This window comes from Phoenix dactylifera, chromosome 6 (genome assembly GCF_051530095.1).
Source record: "Phoenix dactylifera cultivar Ajwa chromosome 6, Ajwa_hap1_PhDact_Kaust_v1.1, whole genome shotgun sequence".
NCBI classification, from domain to species: Eukaryota; Viridiplantae; Streptophyta; class Magnoliopsida; order Arecales; family Arecaceae; genus Phoenix; species Phoenix dactylifera.
Window position 1 is genome coordinate 32,681,842 of NC_143195.1, and position 16,866 is coordinate 32,698,707.

Consider the following 16,866-nt stretch of genomic DNA (forward strand, 5'->3'; position numbering starts at 1 on the left):
TATTATACGCACAAACCTATGGAGGATTGAGATCTGATTTGACACATTGAAAAAGCCAGACAAAACTCCAAAAACCCAGCAGATCTAATAATAAAAACAACCTTGAATCATTAAAACAACCTCGAAAGCAGCTAAGGCTTGTAAAAATCTGGAAATTAGTAGAATATTGAAATAATGGTGATACAGCTAAAAAAGAAATATTGATACTCTGGTACTCTATGATACAAGTGTGTAGAAATGAACTCCGCCGAGGCCAAAAGAAGCATCCCAAAACCCTGCATGCCAGAATGGACACACGGCAGGCCGCTTCAAACGACAAGAGAGTGGTACGTCAATGAAGGAAAAAAGATAAAAAAATCATCACGGCTGATGGTCAAGCACTCAAATTTACAGAGACCTCTGGAATAACAAAGCTGGTCTGGTACAAGTTTGGGATAGTGAGTGCTCCGAGTATGCCACGACCGCGTCTCATACAGGTTGTTAGCAGTGGAAATAGAGCACACACCTTCAAGGTAGCGTCGCAAACTTTAAAAGCTTACGGCCCTTACATACAATCTCTGACAGGACGACCAATCAGTCTGCATTGCTCTGGAAGCAAAGAACACAAGACTTGTCCTTTTACACGAAGAAGTTCCCCATCAATTCCACAGCCATTGTGAGTATTAATTCCAGGCCTAAGCTTCACTGATTTCACCTGCAATGTCAGTGTAGCTGGGTCAGCAATTAAAGGATTGGATGCAAATGGAGGTGAAGGCCAACCTTATGATGCTAAACAACCGTGCAATCTACAATACTGCAGAGAGCAGTAAATCAGAGCCATTGAAAGAAAATAATATTAAGAACAAACTCAAAAGAACATATACAGAGCATGCAAAATATGCTTATACTGTAATACAGACTGAATTGAACTATCTATCAATTTAATTATGATGCACCCAGAATTAACAAGTACCCTGTAATATATGGTTGCACTTAAATGGCAAACAGCATTTCAGTTATTCAGCATGAGAAATCTTCCCTTCTCAACAGAAGGAAAGCAGCAGAATAGTACCTTAACATACTCCACATAGGGCAGAGAAAGATGCCGACCAAATTGAAGGCGCACAAAGAATCTTAACAACCTCATTCTTCCACTTCCATTGACCAATAGCAAGTCCAAACTGTTATCATCATGTTCAGCTTTTGGTGCAACAACCTGGGAACTTAAACTCTGGACAGTCTTGCATGAATGGTTGCATACCAAAACGCCAAGATATTTCCCCTTCTTAACTACCCACTTCTCCTCCAACTTTGGAACAAGTTCCTTCTTTATCCCTAATTCTATGTCATCCAGTGGCCCAGGCAGCTCAATGGAATTCTCAGTTTCCCAGTTAGCTTCAGTATCCCACTTTGGCTCGGTATCCCACTTTGGTTCAGAGTCCCAGCAAGGTCCAGGATCGGACACTGTTGAGGAAATATCTTCTTTGTCATACAATGCAGTGGCTGCCCAAGGACCCCTGGAATCATTTGTAGCAGTCAAGCCAGTCCAACCTTTATCTGTCCGTGACTTTAACCTAGTCCTTGGCCAGTTAGGGTTGGAGGAAAGGTGAGGCTGAGGGTGAAGGACTTCATCTGGTTCTGCCACTAAATTGTTTCTCCCTAGGGATAAACGCTTTGATTTGGGATCAAGACCACGAACATATTCAGATGGCTCATTGCTTGCAAGAGTGCTACCTGAAGTGTCGAAGTCACCACCAGACATCCTACTAGGCGACATAATTGAATCAATGCTGGACAAACTGGAAGCCCTGGGGATGCCTTCAGCTTTTTTCCGCATTATGTCTGTGTAGAGGTCTGACATACCAATTTTTTCTTGATCTTCCAAAACCTTGCCTTCAGAGTCGGCCACCTCCTTTGTCATCGGAAGATATTCCAACTCAAAGTTGTACTTGGGCAAGCACAGAAATTTAAGAAAACCAGCCACGAAGTACCGAAGAGGACCAAAACGCTTCTGATATTTCTCAGAGAGTTCCAGAACTGCAGCAAAAGGGTAAAAGAAATAGTTTAATATCTCATAGATAAAGAAATGCACTTTCCATTGCGTCAGTGAAAAACTATACAAAAACAAGATTGGAGCTGCTTTTGCAATCAGCCACACAAGCCAATATGATTATGCAGCTCAAAAGATAGTGACAGATATATTGCACAATCAACAGAGTTGACGAAAAAGCAATACACAGTAGTTTCAATAAATAAGATTTCAGAAATTCAAATTATACTGGTTGCTTTCAGCTAAAATCCATGCATCATACTTGAGTAGAAACATGATGTTGCCAAGATTGACAAAAAAAAATGAGCACAAAAATATTCAATTAGACATATCTGTTACGGTGGAATATCTATTAATCTATGCCTTAATAGAAAAAACAATAAGGATTTTTAGCCCGCAAGAGAATAGGGGCTGCTTCATATGTTGCACCGAAACCATAAATTCCATTTAACCCATATAGAACAGCAAAGAACAGATGGCCCCAAAGGTTGTTTAGTTGTTAATCAGACAACTACATATGTATATTTAAAGTTACCAGAGAAATTCATCATAGAAAATGAATGTGCAACCCACATAAAAACCATACTTAGAAAGACCTAAAACTATGGCAGGCTACAAAACATTGAAACACTATGGGGCATGTGTTTTATGAGACCAAACACATGGGGAGTAAACAATAGAACATTCAGGTTGCGTTTGGCATCATTGTCACTTTTCATTCTAAAAAAATCTAGAAATAGGAATTCTACTTCTATTTTTTTCAGATTTCTGATAACAGAAGACAGGTTTGATTCGTTTTTTTTTTTAAACGAGAGGCAGCAATGAGGGAGAGGGAGGGTGATGGGCCAGCGACGTGGTTGAGGACAAGGGAGAGCTCAACGTCGGACAAAGAGGCAATTGAGGGAGCGGTAGAGAAAAGAAAGTGAGAATAGGGCTAGCGACGAGACCGGGGATGAGGGATAGCTCGGCATCGGGCGAAGAGATGACCAGCAAGGCCCGAGAAGCTGGTGTAGTTGGGCGGGGGCAATGGTGATGAGGGCAAGATTGGGCAAAAGAAGAGGAGTTGGAAGGTGAAGGGTGAAAACCACTTTTAAATAAACAGAAAGTGAAAATTTTTCACTCACTTTTTCTAGAAATAATGGAAGTTATTTTAAAAAAACCAGAAACAAGATAACCAAACATGTTTTCTGCACTGGATTCCGTATTTCTGTTTTTAAAAGAAGCAGGAAAAAAAAAAGAACAGTACCAAACAGGCCCTTAATATGTGGATGAAAATTACTGATAAAACATCAACATGCATGAATCCACACCAAATGTGAGTTCGTCACTATTGTTATACCCTCTTAGCTCAGTTGCATAACGAATCTGAAGCTTGTCGATGATAAGAATCTTACAAACACAAGATAACATCCAATACTACCAGATACAAATACTCCAAGAGAACTCCAACATGTGAAGGGCAGGACCATCTTTTGATGATTATCCATTCCAACCAAGTGAAAGATGAAAGGACAAAGCTCAACAAGAGTTCAGACAGATCTGGTTTACTATCTTTGTGACAATAATGGTGACACTCTATGCCATAAGTGTGAGAACCCATGCGAGTGTGTTTAGTCCTACATCATTTATTCGCTAGGTAGATCTTAGGTACTTATATAGAATCAAGAAACCCAAATAATATCTTCCGGCTAGTCATTTTGGGTAAGGTCCTAGGTTGTTACAAATGGTATCAGAGCGAACTCGGCCCATAGCCTATGTAAATTAGGGGATACTGCAACACGAATTAATGGAGGCTGACCATAGGCCTATCATGGTGCATGTGATTAGATTTGAATAGATTTGAACCCTTAGCCTAACATGGACGTCAGGGCTTAAACAGGGAGAGTATGTGAGAACCCGTGTGGGCGTGTTTAATCCCACGTCGGTTATTCGCCGAGGAGATTTTGAGTAATTATACATGACTAAAGAACCCAAATAATACCTTTTGGCTAGCCTTTTTGAGTGAGGCTCTGGGTTGTTGCAGTAAGAATTGTTTTTACCTAACTACTGAGCATCTAGACAGCATTACTGTATCAACAAACGTCCTCTTCATCAACCAGCACCCTACACATGAGCAAGTACTAAAATCATCAGACATAGCTTGACCATTTAACAAGATTTGAAGTTCATGGCCCTGCCTTGAATTAGGGAGCAAATAAGGAGATCGTTCTGGCATCTAATCAGAAACAAATTGGTATACCAGGTAGGCAGGTACTATGTAGAAGTTCATATCTTTGATGTTAACTGGATTCGGTGGGAGCCTGGGACCAGATGTTTAATCTGGCCCATAGCCGGATAAATCGACTAACGTGATTCTAATGATTTAACTGTCAAAATGACCACTGCTGGAAGAATTTCTGCATCTCTGCAACTAAGATGAGCATTATCAGTTCAAATAATACATCTGTATTCCTATTCCTACTATTTCAGATGACCAATATTTTACCAGAAAAGATGTTTATCAGCATTTGTCATCTTCAACATTAATATAATGCCTTCCAATATGCAAGCTATCAAATGGTATCCGCACATCTAGTTTCCATAGATTTTGAACTTTGCATATTTAATTGATGAAGGTGGCTACCCAAGACTACCACACCGAGGAATTTATCCTATGGGTGCTAGCTTGATAATCGAGGTGTATTTTTCAGAAATAGATACTGCACAGTTACAGCTGCAGACTAGCTTGTTAGAAGCCACGTAATGAAATTACACAGGCAGAGACCCTTATATTCATTAAAGGTTTTATAATGCTGCTAGCAGGCATCTTTCAACACCAGATTTCAGCAAGTTTCAGCCACAAACATCTGAAGACCAATATGCCATGCACCACATTAAATAAAGGTAATACTGCATGATTAATAATAAGAAACAGGACCAGAGGAAACCAAATAAGGATATATCTACTATGTTAGTAATTTGAATTACCATCACTGACAAACCCAAAGTATGTAACTGTTGTGCCAAAGTGTATAACCCCCGTCTGAATCCATTCAACAGCAAAAACATCTGTAGCTGTCAAGCCCCCCTGTACCCAACAACAACAACAACAAAACATAACAAATAGTGGTATAACCTTCAGACAGGGAAAAAATGGTCTAATAGATATAACAAACACTGAAGTGGAAATCAATGTAACACAACAGAGTTTAAAACTATTGCAGCATGAAAGTTAGAAAAAATAATAAGAAAATCACTTTAGCATAACCTTTACGAGAGGTCCTTATCCCATCTATTTGGCATTTACAATCCCATTTCACAATTTACACTTATAAAAGGTAAAGGAAGAAATACTTGGAACACCAGAATTTCTTTCCCAACCTCACCAGGCTCTTTGGATCTCCATCTCTTCTATTCTACCAAACCACAAGGATAAATGTTCCTCTTCTCATACAAGGCTAGAAATGTCGTTGTTGCCCATGACTGCGCCACATGGACAGGTTCTCAGTTGCCTAATTCTCCATTAGTAGAACTCCAAAGCTTCTTCATATACACTACTTTCTAAATTCTCATTTTACACCGTAAACGAGCATTCATCTTAGCATTCCATATTCACTATGCTCATATGCATGCACTCTCCTACCACAGGACATTTAAATCCATGCAACATTTTGAGTTTTCCTGTGCTATTAGCATTTCCTCGACTGATTGAAATGCAACGACCACATGATACTCCAAAAGCATAGCTCATTGTAGTAGGTTTCAGGAGGGAAAACTCTATTAAGAACAAACAAAAGGCAAATCATAGTTGTTACAGGTGTCCGTCTAGGCACCAAGCCCAGCCCGGGTCGCCTAGGTGAGGCCTGCCTTGACAGCCCAATTCATGAGCGGTCTCCCACCAACCCAGCCATGTGCTTGGGTCACCCAACTTCATTGGATGCTCGCCCAGCCAGTGGGCCCAGCTTTTTGACATGACCCAACCCAGTTGGTGGGAGCCAGGCTCAACCCAACTGAGAGAGCCCAGAGTTAAACAAAAAAAAAAAAGAGCAGAGAGTCGAGATCCTTCGTTCTCTCTTCTGTCCACCTTCTCAATTCCATTCCTCTCTCCACTCTCTACCTAGGGCATCAACAGCGCTTCTATTCCACTATCTTCTTGGCAGCGACAGCAATAGAATGAGAGCAGCAGGGCATTCAATCAATGGGGATCTGCAGGGATTTGAGGTAAACTGAGACTTGAAAGGCCTCAGATAAGTCTGCTTCTCTCTCCTATTTGCCTCCTCAGATTAAGGAAAGGAGGTGGCTAGGGCTTTTGCCGCCTCACCTATTTGCCTCAATCCCCCCACTAAGCCACCATGTCCGTCTCCTCCTTGAACCGACCTGACCGCGACGGAAATATTAAGGGTGCATCACAGCATGCAGTAGATGCACTGGTGCCTGGTGGAGCACTACAGCTTTGTGGAGGACATCGTCGTCCTCATCGACGCCGACAAGGCCTACCCCCAGCCCACAAGAGCCAACATTCGCCGTGTCGTCACGAATCTCGCTGCCTCCACTCGCCCCAGTGACTACCTCTTCTTCCACTACAGTGCCCACACCATCAGCCTCCCTACCGAGACCAGTGACAACGACAACACCGGCTATGATGAGGGCATCATCCCCTGTGACATGAACCTCATCACTGGTCCGTCCAATCCATCTAAATTTCTTCCACTAAATCCTTTTAGCTTGTTTTCTTTTTCGTGATCGGAATGCTTAATTGGTTATGAGATCGTGGACACATCAGATCCCGATCTTGGATTAGAATTACTGTAACATAATAATTAGCTAATTTGCTGCATAAGAAAGTGCTAGTTGATATGTATTAATTCATTCAGATAACAATTTTAGCGCAATGTGAAAAATATAAATGCCTCATAGCAACTTGACAGGTTGTGCATTATCACCTTGTAGGATTTCTAATGAGCTTGTATTATTGCTCAAAATCAAATAGACAAGCTTATATCCAAGGCCATTTCCCACTCCCAAGCATGCAGCCACTTGGTCCCGAAAGCCCAAGGCCATTTCCCACTCCCAAGCATGCAGCCCACTTGGCCCAGTAAACTTGAGACTCGGCCTAAAGCCCGAAGCTACTAGGCCCAAGCCTAGGAAGTAGGCCGAAGGCCAGGCTCTAGCCTGGCAAATTTTGGTCATATCTCGGGCTGAGCCTGACCTAGCCCGACAAAGTACTGGTGCATATATGGGTGATGCTAATCACCATCCATGAAAGCTCCTTTTGGAAGCAAGCAGATTAGTTTCTGTTGTGATACACAAACAGATGTCTGCATAGTGGCAAATAGCTAATTGGTAAAATAAAGAAAATGATAAAACTTATATTGCTCACAGTTCAAAATGGCAAGGAAACATTAACTGTGAGAGGGAGCAGGACTACAATTCCTGAACAGATTTAATAGCATATGTTGGGAATGCTAGCTCTCAAGAACTCGATAATAAGTTTAGTTTGTTTAGGAATTTATAATTGAAGTCCAAGAAGCTAGAGATCACATTTTGAAGAAAGCAACAATACAACTTTACTATATCAATTATGTTGACAGAGCAAACATAGTAATTTTCTTTACCTATGCAAGAAAAACTGTAGTTACCTTCACAATAGCTATCGCAGCAGAAATCGGATCTCTAACTCCCAGAACAGTCCAAACAAGTGAATTGTCAGAACCAGCAGGAATTATGCCAATAGGAATGGAAATTGCTTCCTTCTGATCACTTCTACCAAGAAGACCATTGAGCACCTGCATCATCACAAAATTTGCACTGTCAAAGGAAAAAAAAACACAAGTGTTTGGTCAAACAGTAGCATGTAGCTACAGATACCTGGCTTAAGCATTATTTTCATGTTGAGTAATCTAGCAATAACAAACAAGTCTTATTTATCAATATCCCAACATTATATAAAACTAGGAATATTTCCACATTTTCTAATCCTAAGACTATATAATGGTGGGAATATTTCCCAACTTTTCCATTTCCATATCAAGCTCACTACGCTCTTCCTTATCGAAGACCTGTTGTTACTAGGATTAGTTGTCAATCCTAATCTCTCCCCCTCTCTATCTCATTCAAACAATAATGCTAAAAACTCAACTTTTTTGGTTCGACAACTCCTAGCCTTTCACTCACAATTTTTTAAAAAAATTATTGCCTAATTAATTTTAAGCTTTAAAACCAAAATTATTTAAATTATTTTCTATTCAAAATCTCTAGCAGCCATGTGCATTTACACGTCTTACATCTAGGTAATGAAAAGTAACATATTTAGCCAATTTTATCAAACTAACCCACCATTACCCCATTACTGAATTCATCACAAATTACAGTATAAACTAGTTTTAAAAACGGGATGAAAAATTAAGACTTCATTTTTTAGGTTCCTTCCATTTCATTTTTGATGTGAGGCTCCACGATGATCACTAAAAATGACAGTCACAAGGTTAACTGCAGTGGTAGCAGCAAGTGGATCCACAGAGCAGAGGTGCAACAATCAAGACATAGATTTATTATCTCTAAATGAGAAGCAAGCAGTAAGTAGCCTATAAGTACAGTAAAACAGACAGCGACTAATTCCTGAAAAATGTAAATAAAATCAAATTCATAAAGTAAAAGACAGGAAGCACAGAATATACACCTAAATGTAAGATAAGCAGCATGTAGCCAATGAGGGCAGCTGAGAAAACAAGCATAAGCAAAATAGAAGCTGAAATAGCATATTAGTTTCCGCACAAGAGTTAAAGAGTAACATAGAATTAACAGTTCAACAAAGCAAGTGGCCCTATTTGAGAATCAGGGCTAGAAACCTTTATCTACCTGGTAACCAACAACTTCCAACTGGGGAACATCTACACCAACTCAACTAAATTAATGAAACAAAAAACTTATAAAATATATTAAAATGTACCACAGATACAAGCATGAGTAATTTAAAAATAACATAGTAACATGAGAAGAAGATTAGATAACCTTTGCCTAGTCGGTATCAATGATCCACCTTGAATCAAAATAAAGACCAAGGCATAAAGTGTGAAATACAAGCAGCACTAGAAAATGAACACATTTTTTTCTAAAAACGTGAATAGACATTAGTACACCGAAACCAGTTAAAAAATTATATTTGACTTCAATATTTGAAAAAAATAAAAAGAACAATTTTAAAAAAAAGATAATTGAGTGAATACATTATACTATATTCTTTTTATTAAAAAAAAAGATAATTGAGTGAACGTATCGCACAATGAAAAAACAATAAAGAAGAAAAATTCTAAAAGGCATTCAGTAGCATATTTCACCTAAAAGGACCTCAATTAAGTTCAACCAAATGTCTTTGACCTATAGTGAAGCTGCACAAATAATACACTCAACAACAGGTATCATTGTTGGATATCTTGTGACATGCTGTAGTAATAGACTGGCTACAAATCTTACTTTATATAGGAATTCTGTTAACAGTGTCATATGTATTCAAGCATAAACCACTTAGTGTTGTGAGATTCCTAATTCGAGTTAAGATTCACTGCTTCAGAATGCAATATAATACTTTGAACCAGAGGCACATAGGAGTTATGCGATCTTGCAGGATTACCTTGATGCTTCAAAAATGTATTCACAGAATCAAAAATTTATTTTCCAGTATAATAAGCCCTTCCATTTGTATTCTTTACCACACAGACAGAAACTAAGCCAACAACTAATCCTGTTATCCTTTATTCTTCTGAGGGCTGTCAATGGACTAAGTAATGTGGGATCAGGGCTTGCACATGCCAAAAATCAGAGAATGAACTGATCTGAAAATCATGACAGAAATCATAGGCAGGTTGATTGTGTAAATCTTGAAGATAAAAAAGTTCTTTGAAAAAAAAAGGAACTCTGTAAAAAAAAATACCATAGAGAATAATACGTTAGCAAAAATTAATATTATAAATAACTTAGCGAAGAGTCAAAATCAGATAATCTTTTTGAAAATTGAAAGGATGATTCCTTTCCTGGTGAGAATTGTGGAAAATCTTGATTTATATACTCGTTGAACATGACCTGGCACGGCAAACAAGCAAATTGATCAAACAAAAAAAATTAAGTATTAAGAAAGAAACTGAAACATAACATGCCCCATATAATTGGTTCGAAAATCCATCTAAAAAAATTTTATGTGATTTTGATTTTAAAAGGTAAAAGTTCAAGCAGACTTCCTAAGAAAGCCTTCTTGGAAAGTTTTGGAGAATGAAACTATATATCTCACTTTGGCTTTCAATAGAAATTCCTTGAACATTATTTTCAAAACCAGGTAACATTACATATTGTTTAGAAACTCCTAACATGACTATGTTTCCTAATTGCTTCAGAATGAGTTATTAGTTGAAACACCAATGTTCAACTATACATGTCTTATGTCTTATAAAACAAATAATTCAAATATATAATTGAAAAGTAAATTTTTGGTAAAATAAAGCTATAAGCAAGCTCAGCTCAGGGTTTGCACATACATGGCCCAAAATAACAGAGCCATTCCCAATCTTTCCAAGCCCAAGCTGATAGGGCCCTCAATTGGAAGAGACAAAGCTTAGCCCTGATCTTCACATTATTGCCTCCTGTATATATTGAAAGGAGAGCCCATGGTTGCAAATATCCTGCACAATTTCAACTAGCACCGGCTTTTTCACATTTGATTTACACTTAAAGCCAAATAAGCATTCCACTGATTTTCTCGACTCGCAAATGATTAGATGCAAATTCTTTAAACAAGTATGCCAACGAAAGGTAAATGGTTTAAAAGAAGAAGAAGAATTCAATAGAGGAAATAACTCACCTCATTTACAATTCCATCACCACCAACGCATATAATTCCTAAAAGAGCATTATAAAAAAAAAGTAATAAAAATTGTGAATAGAGGAATCAAAGTGCATGGTCAAATGAAAATGAACCACTGGCACATACCATCCGGGCACGTGCTGAAATCAACAGTAGAAGCAAGCTCTTTCGCATGACCTGCATATTTCGTATTAACTACCTCCATCATAAAACCTGCAAGCTGTCACCAGTTCATTACGCAAGTAAGCAAACAATAAAGATGCACAAAATAGAGTTTGGAGATAGAAAGAGACATCAGAAAGCAAAATAAAATGAATTACAAACAAACAATATGCAGTATACTAACAATATGGAAGGCCTTTTAAGTGTCAAAAGAGTATAGGCAAACAATTCTTTTGTAAATTATAAAGAAAATGTGCAAATAATGAAAAATCTTCACACTGCATATGCACGAAAGCTCTATCATGCCATAGTCTAATGCAATTAACTTGCATAACCACCAACTTCTCTGAGATGATGAAACAGCAATTCCCAAGGGAAGTAAACAGTTTTATTAAATGTCTTCTGAGTTTCCAAATTGTTGACATGATGAATATGATACCCAGTACAGATGACAAGGTAAAGCCATTAGATTGTCCAATTTAGAAACTATTGTTCCATGTAAATTTATACACACAATTATATACATATACATATCCAACATATGTGTGTGTGTGTGTGTTACATCCACTAACTGAATTTGATCCTTAGTAGTCGACTTACAAATATTATAGACAAATGTATTATATTTTCTATCTGCTGCAGAATTTCTCTCTTAGTAAATACATCTCTTGCAGCATTTATTAGATCTAACCATCAACATAAAGAAAGGGACCTCTTTGACATCAGCTCTATGGCACAAGTACGACCCATGAACCTTCAAGAGCTTATGCTTACCAGCAAACAACCTGATGTTGATCATCAGCATATTACTGCTGATTTCTTAAACAGGAAAACGGTAGGCAAAAGAGGAGCAATCATGAAACCTGAAAGACAGGTTGAAAATAATAAAAGCATATATTATCAAATATGCAGTTTAGGCTCCTGTAACCTGAGAGCAACCCTCTAAGAATCCACACACCTAGTAAAGAATCTAGACAAGGGAGATGGAAAGATCACACAATGATGGAAATGCAATTCCATTACCATTTAACTACTATGCCTTAGTAATAAAATTCCTTCCAAGGTATGTTGTCTCGGTACCGAACCCCATACCGGTGACACCCTGTCACTGTATCGATATGCCTTGGTATGGGTGCTGGTTCAGCATACCGAGTGTCGATACATATCCATACCATATATCAGTATCAAACCGGTACGGCATGCCCCATACCAGCCGGTTCGGTACGAGATGGCATAGCATGATTCCTTCCTCTCACAGAACCATTCATGATAGAAAAGGAAGAAAAGGATCTAGATCTTTGGAGTGTACCATAAAGTTATCAAAATGTTCAATAACTTTTCTTCTTTTATGTTGCTCGGCCAAATCTGATTTATAAATTTCATGTAGAAAGTAAAATTCATATGCTGACTTAGATATATTTGTTTCGCAGCTGTTCATCTCCATGCCCATAGCATGCACGTAAATACCAAGCATGATATGGCAGAACTATAATGAGAACAATTTGCAAGATTCCTTTACTAGGTGAACCCCCAAATTCTAAAAGACAGTAATGCCTTTTTTATCCCTCGGTACTCAAGACACAGTCAGTATTTACTTCAGTTTTCTTCATTTTCTGCTAAGTTAACTTTCTGCACTGATTTTCCTTTAGTCCTTCTGAATATCCATTTAACTTATCCACCAGCTTAAACTTGCTATGCCTTCAACCATCATAAAAAATAGCTTTTGTATTGATCTGATACTGCCTCATGCCCCTCAAATTACAGAGTTCTATAATTTCCAGTAAGTATGACTCCTTGTTTTCCAGCAATGAGCTTCAAAAAAATAAGTTCCATAGTTGTAACTATACCCTATAATTCTACCTTGGTATTACAAAGTCCTGGTCCCTAGCCAGCACATGTAAGATTCTTGAATGTTAGTACGGTTCCTTGTGTCCTTTGCAACATTCATGCTGTAGTAATATCATTTATACCATGTAATCATTTGATAACATGCATAATGATGATGTCATGCAAAATATGTATTAATAAGTAAAACCGTATTTTTCTTCACAAGCAAAATAAAGAAACTTACATACAGCATTTAAAAAAAGAAGACCTTGCATATCAAGTAACACAATTTGGTTTGCAGAATACTACAAATTATAGGTTGAAGAAAATCACTATTGATTCACTTAATATAACACACCTTGAAAATTGGTTCCACTTTGCCATGGAAAACTTTACTTGATCGACCATGTCCAGATCGAGGATTCAATATCACAAGAACTTTTGGAGGACTTTTACATTTGAAATGCAGCTGATCAAACAGAGGCTCGCTTGTGACAATATCAGGGGCCTGCTTCTTACCTGACACCATGGGATGAGGTAAGTAATTTATAAAGCACTGCTGATCTGCAAAGCCACCAACCCACTGGATAGCTTCCTCTGTATTAGGAGCCAGGAAGCGAAAATCCTTTCTAATTCTTTGTGGCTTCAAAAAACAAGAAAATCCACATGACCTCTTTGTTACAGGGTATGCATGTACAATAAAATGCCGGAGACCAGAATTATACGACACCTGCCAGAGTTAACATACAGCAAGAGAGTAGGGCCTAATCAACATAAATTGAAAGCATAGTTCAGACAAAAGAATTCTACCAATCCTCTCAAAACTTACAGATATGACATCCTCAAGACTTAGCATATGAGAACCCCAGATCAGGGTTTTGCTCGTAAGTCTTGCATCAATGCTATCTGAGTTTCCAGTTCCTGACCCCATCCGCTCATCAGCACTCGTTATTTTAGCTTTCTTATCCAGTGCAAGTTTCCCACAGAAAACATCATACCCTAACAGATCAGAATTCTCATCTCCAATATCTATTCTGTGCTCATGTGCCTTTACCTTTTCGGGGTCTTCATTGGCAACACCAGCATCACTCTGCTTCAAAGATTTGGTCTTGCCTCTTTTTTCTGGAAATACAGTTGGAGAAGAATGCTGCCCAGTTCCTGTTTGAGAACGTTTGCCGCTCATACGACGAACAGAATGCTGGGCTAATCCTCTCGGTGAACTAACATTCTGATGGTGGGCAGATTTCAACATCTTTTTCTTCTAAGTGAATTTTCAGCGCATAAGTACAGATAACTTATACAAAGTTATCAAGTTCCTATAAGCTACAGGAAACCTCAGTTCCAAGACCCCATGAGAAAATGTCAGCATAATAGTGAAACCTGCGGAATTAAGCATCAAACAAATCAAATCCAGGAACTAGCTAACCAAACATTAGGTATGTGAACCAGATGGAGGTTTCAATTAGTACATTCTTTAAGTTCCTGGTATAGATATAGAAAGAATGATCAATGGAAAGGATCTGTGTGCAGTTGCATCAGTAAACAGGGAAGCTCAGCCTTTGTATCCCTCTCTCTCTATTTGAAAACCACATCACAACCTGAACCTTGAGAGTGATAACAAAATTGATATGATTCATTGTTGCAGTATTTGTATGATATGCATTGTCTATATGCAATAAACACGGTATCTCTTATCAAGGCATGTAAATAGATAGTAAATCTGATTTCATTTTATATCTTTTTCTTTTAAATCCATCCTCTTATAGCATTTCTCAAGACAGCTTGACAAATCAATGGAACTAAGAAAAGAAGATTCATGGCACAAAAAATGGGAAAAGGAATGTACTTCTAAAACAGTAAGAAGTAAACCAGAAGACCGACAATTTAAGCACTAAAAACAACTTCCTAGCACTTCAACAGGAATTTTCTCTCTCGCATGAGAGTTATGATAACAGATCTCTAAATGATGAACAAAGTTTCTTCCTTCCGCTTTAAATCTCTAAGAAGAACAGTTAATGCTACTTTGTTTAACACTTAATCTGCTTTAGACACTACATCATATTTAATAGAACCCTTCCACTAACAGAAACCATTTAGATCAATCCCTTTTATCCAAGCTTGACAAAGGCACGACTTGATTGCATCCATTATATTATTTAACTAAGAAGACAGCATACCCCTTATAAAATAAATTTCAATGACAAAAAATTATGTCTATTCCAGTCCCAACGCTGAATGCAGCACATTTTGTTTGATGTTTCATCTGTCAATGAAGATCTTTACACAGTTTTCATTTAACTACTTTGAATGATTTCTTACCCCTTTGAAGAAGCCAAATCACTTCTCAGGTATCCATGAATGGAGAAGCACCAAACTCCTCTAAGTAACAAAATATCTTCCCTGGACGGCAGATAATGGTTTCTGAAAGAAACAGCATATACGAAATAATTAATAGTTGCAGAACTCTGAGTAAAAGACTACTCGGAAACGAAATACTCTAAATCATAATGGTTTTCTACCTGCCTCAACCTACCTCCACCTACCAGCAGATTATTCTTTTTCCTAATAAAGAAATTGAGTTTTCTTCTAGCCAATTCAGTCGGATTAAGGCTTCTTGATTTCAAACATCAAGAAAAAAGAAATAAACTCTCTCTAAAGCAATTCAAAGGTGACAACACCCGTAACGCAAATAACAGCTACAATTCACTAATTAGCTGCAGCTTGTCGAAAAATTCAAACCAAACAATCCAATCAAGTCAATCATTTCCCATTCGTCAACAAAATACCTTTTTGTTTCCCCAAAAAAACATAAACAGCTCAGATCTCATACAAATCCGAAAATGCCACAGCTCAACATCCACGAAAAAAGAACAAAAAAAATCACAATCATCTCTCGGAAAAAGAAAACAAAGGCACGGAAACGAAAGAGGGCACCTGCGAGGGAGCCCCGAACAATCGAGCGGATATCGCGAGATCCGATGCCGAATTCAAGACACCCTCCACCTACGATACCGATCGGATTAAAGAAGCAACGACTAATATCAAAGACAAGGCCGGATCGCCTGCCCCTCTTTGCCAAAGCTGGAAGAAGAACCCTAGGGACCGTGAAAGTCAAAGAATAAAAAGAGAAAACGAGCCCTAAGAAGAAGAAAAAATGGTAAAATTGAAGAATTATCGGCTATTTATATATTTATATATATATATATATATATATATATATATATATATATATAGCGTGTTCGACACGAAGCGGCGTACCGGGCCTGTAGAAAGGGACGATCTGGTCTTTTCTCCGTCCTCTTCCCCACACGCTTTTCTTTCTCTTTTCTTTATTTTCCTTATTTGTTTCAAGAGAAGACGAAGGCGCCGTCTGGTAGCGTCGCCATGATCTCCTCTCTCGCGGCCGGTCTCTCTTCCTCCGTCAATCAAGGGGACGCGGATAAGTTTACCGGGGGAAGGATTATATCATCCGGAGAGAAGGTACGGGGTCTCGTCACTCACCTCCGGTAAGCTAAACCGCAGGAAGGAGCCACCGTAATCTAATACCGCGTGATGCTGCGATGAATAGCACGTTTTGGTTAATACCAGGGCGCCAGGTTATCCACAGCCCACTCTCCTGCCACGTTTCACGGCGCGATTGGTCGAAGTAGGCCCCAAGGGAACAAGAGAGTTTAAGGACTGCGACTGCTGTAAATCCAATTGCGAATCGTTCCGCTTGCCCTGCGAGCGATCGTCATCGTTTAAATCTCGAGAAGAAATTCCCGTAATTACGTAATCTTAACGTGTTCTAGTACAGGAGTTGGTACTCTCCGGCGCACGTGGCACTTTGTTTTTGTCGGATCTGATAAGCTTAAAAAGTTCCGCGAGGCCATGCAACATGGTGGCTCGTGCGATTTTATTTGATGGGATGTTTAAAAAGTACCTTTTTTTTTGGTTTTTTTTTCTTTATTTTTTGGTACTGAAGTTCCAGTGCCTTCATAACTCCCAAGTGCCCTAGGCAAATATTTGCTCGTTT

General features: G+C 38.5%; 1 protein-coding gene across 9 annotated transcripts; it reads right to left on the reverse strand.

Moving 5' to 3' along the window:
• Nucleotides 1–138: 138 nt before the first annotated feature.
• LOC103722051 (sphingoid long-chain bases kinase 1-like) lies at nucleotides 139–16,420 on the reverse strand. Of its 9 annotated transcripts, none has more exons than XM_088723746.1 (12): nucleotides 16,110–16,402; nucleotides 15,786–15,946; nucleotides 15,171–15,272; nucleotides 14,321–14,449; nucleotides 13,681–14,231; nucleotides 13,210–13,581; nucleotides 10,989–11,082; nucleotides 10,860–10,897; nucleotides 7,648–7,794; nucleotides 4,997–5,096; nucleotides 1,052–2,016; nucleotides 139–694 (listed from the first exon to the last, which is right to left on the reverse strand). In XM_088723746.1, the coding sequence occupies exons 5-12, from the start codon at nucleotides 14,101–14,103 to the stop codon at nucleotides 545–547; spliced, it is 2,289 nt and encodes a 762-aa protein (XP_088579872.1). In that variant the 5' UTR covers nucleotides 14,104–14,231; nucleotides 14,321–14,449; nucleotides 15,171–15,272; nucleotides 15,786–15,946; nucleotides 16,110–16,402; the 3' UTR covers nucleotides 139–544. The 9 variants fall into 9 exon arrangements, with proteins under 9 accessions (XP_088579872.1, XP_088579871.1, XP_088579876.1 ...); XM_088723745.1 differs by having other exon boundaries at nucleotides 14,321–14,455; XM_088723750.2 differs by lacking the exon at nucleotides 16,110–16,402 and adding an exon at nucleotides 15,371–15,413 and having other exon boundaries at nucleotides 14,321–14,455; nucleotides 15,786–15,905.
• Nucleotides 16,421–16,866: the final 446 nt, after the last annotated feature.

Bases quoted from the DNA above. Each gene is read 5' to 3' on its own strand.
- LOC103722051 (XM_088723747.1), bottom strand. From the start codon at position 14,103: ATGTTGAAATCTGCCCACCATCAGAATGTTAGTTCACCGAGAGGATTA. The intron at 13,582-13,680 runs GTAAGTTTTGAG...TAACTCTGGCAG, and splicing joins GTCTTGAGGATGTCATATCT to GTGTCGTATAATTCTGGTCT. The intron at 5,097-7,647 runs GTAACTACAGTT...TGTTGGGTACAG, and splicing joins CTGCGATAGCTATTGTGAAG to GGGGGCTTGACAGCTACAGA.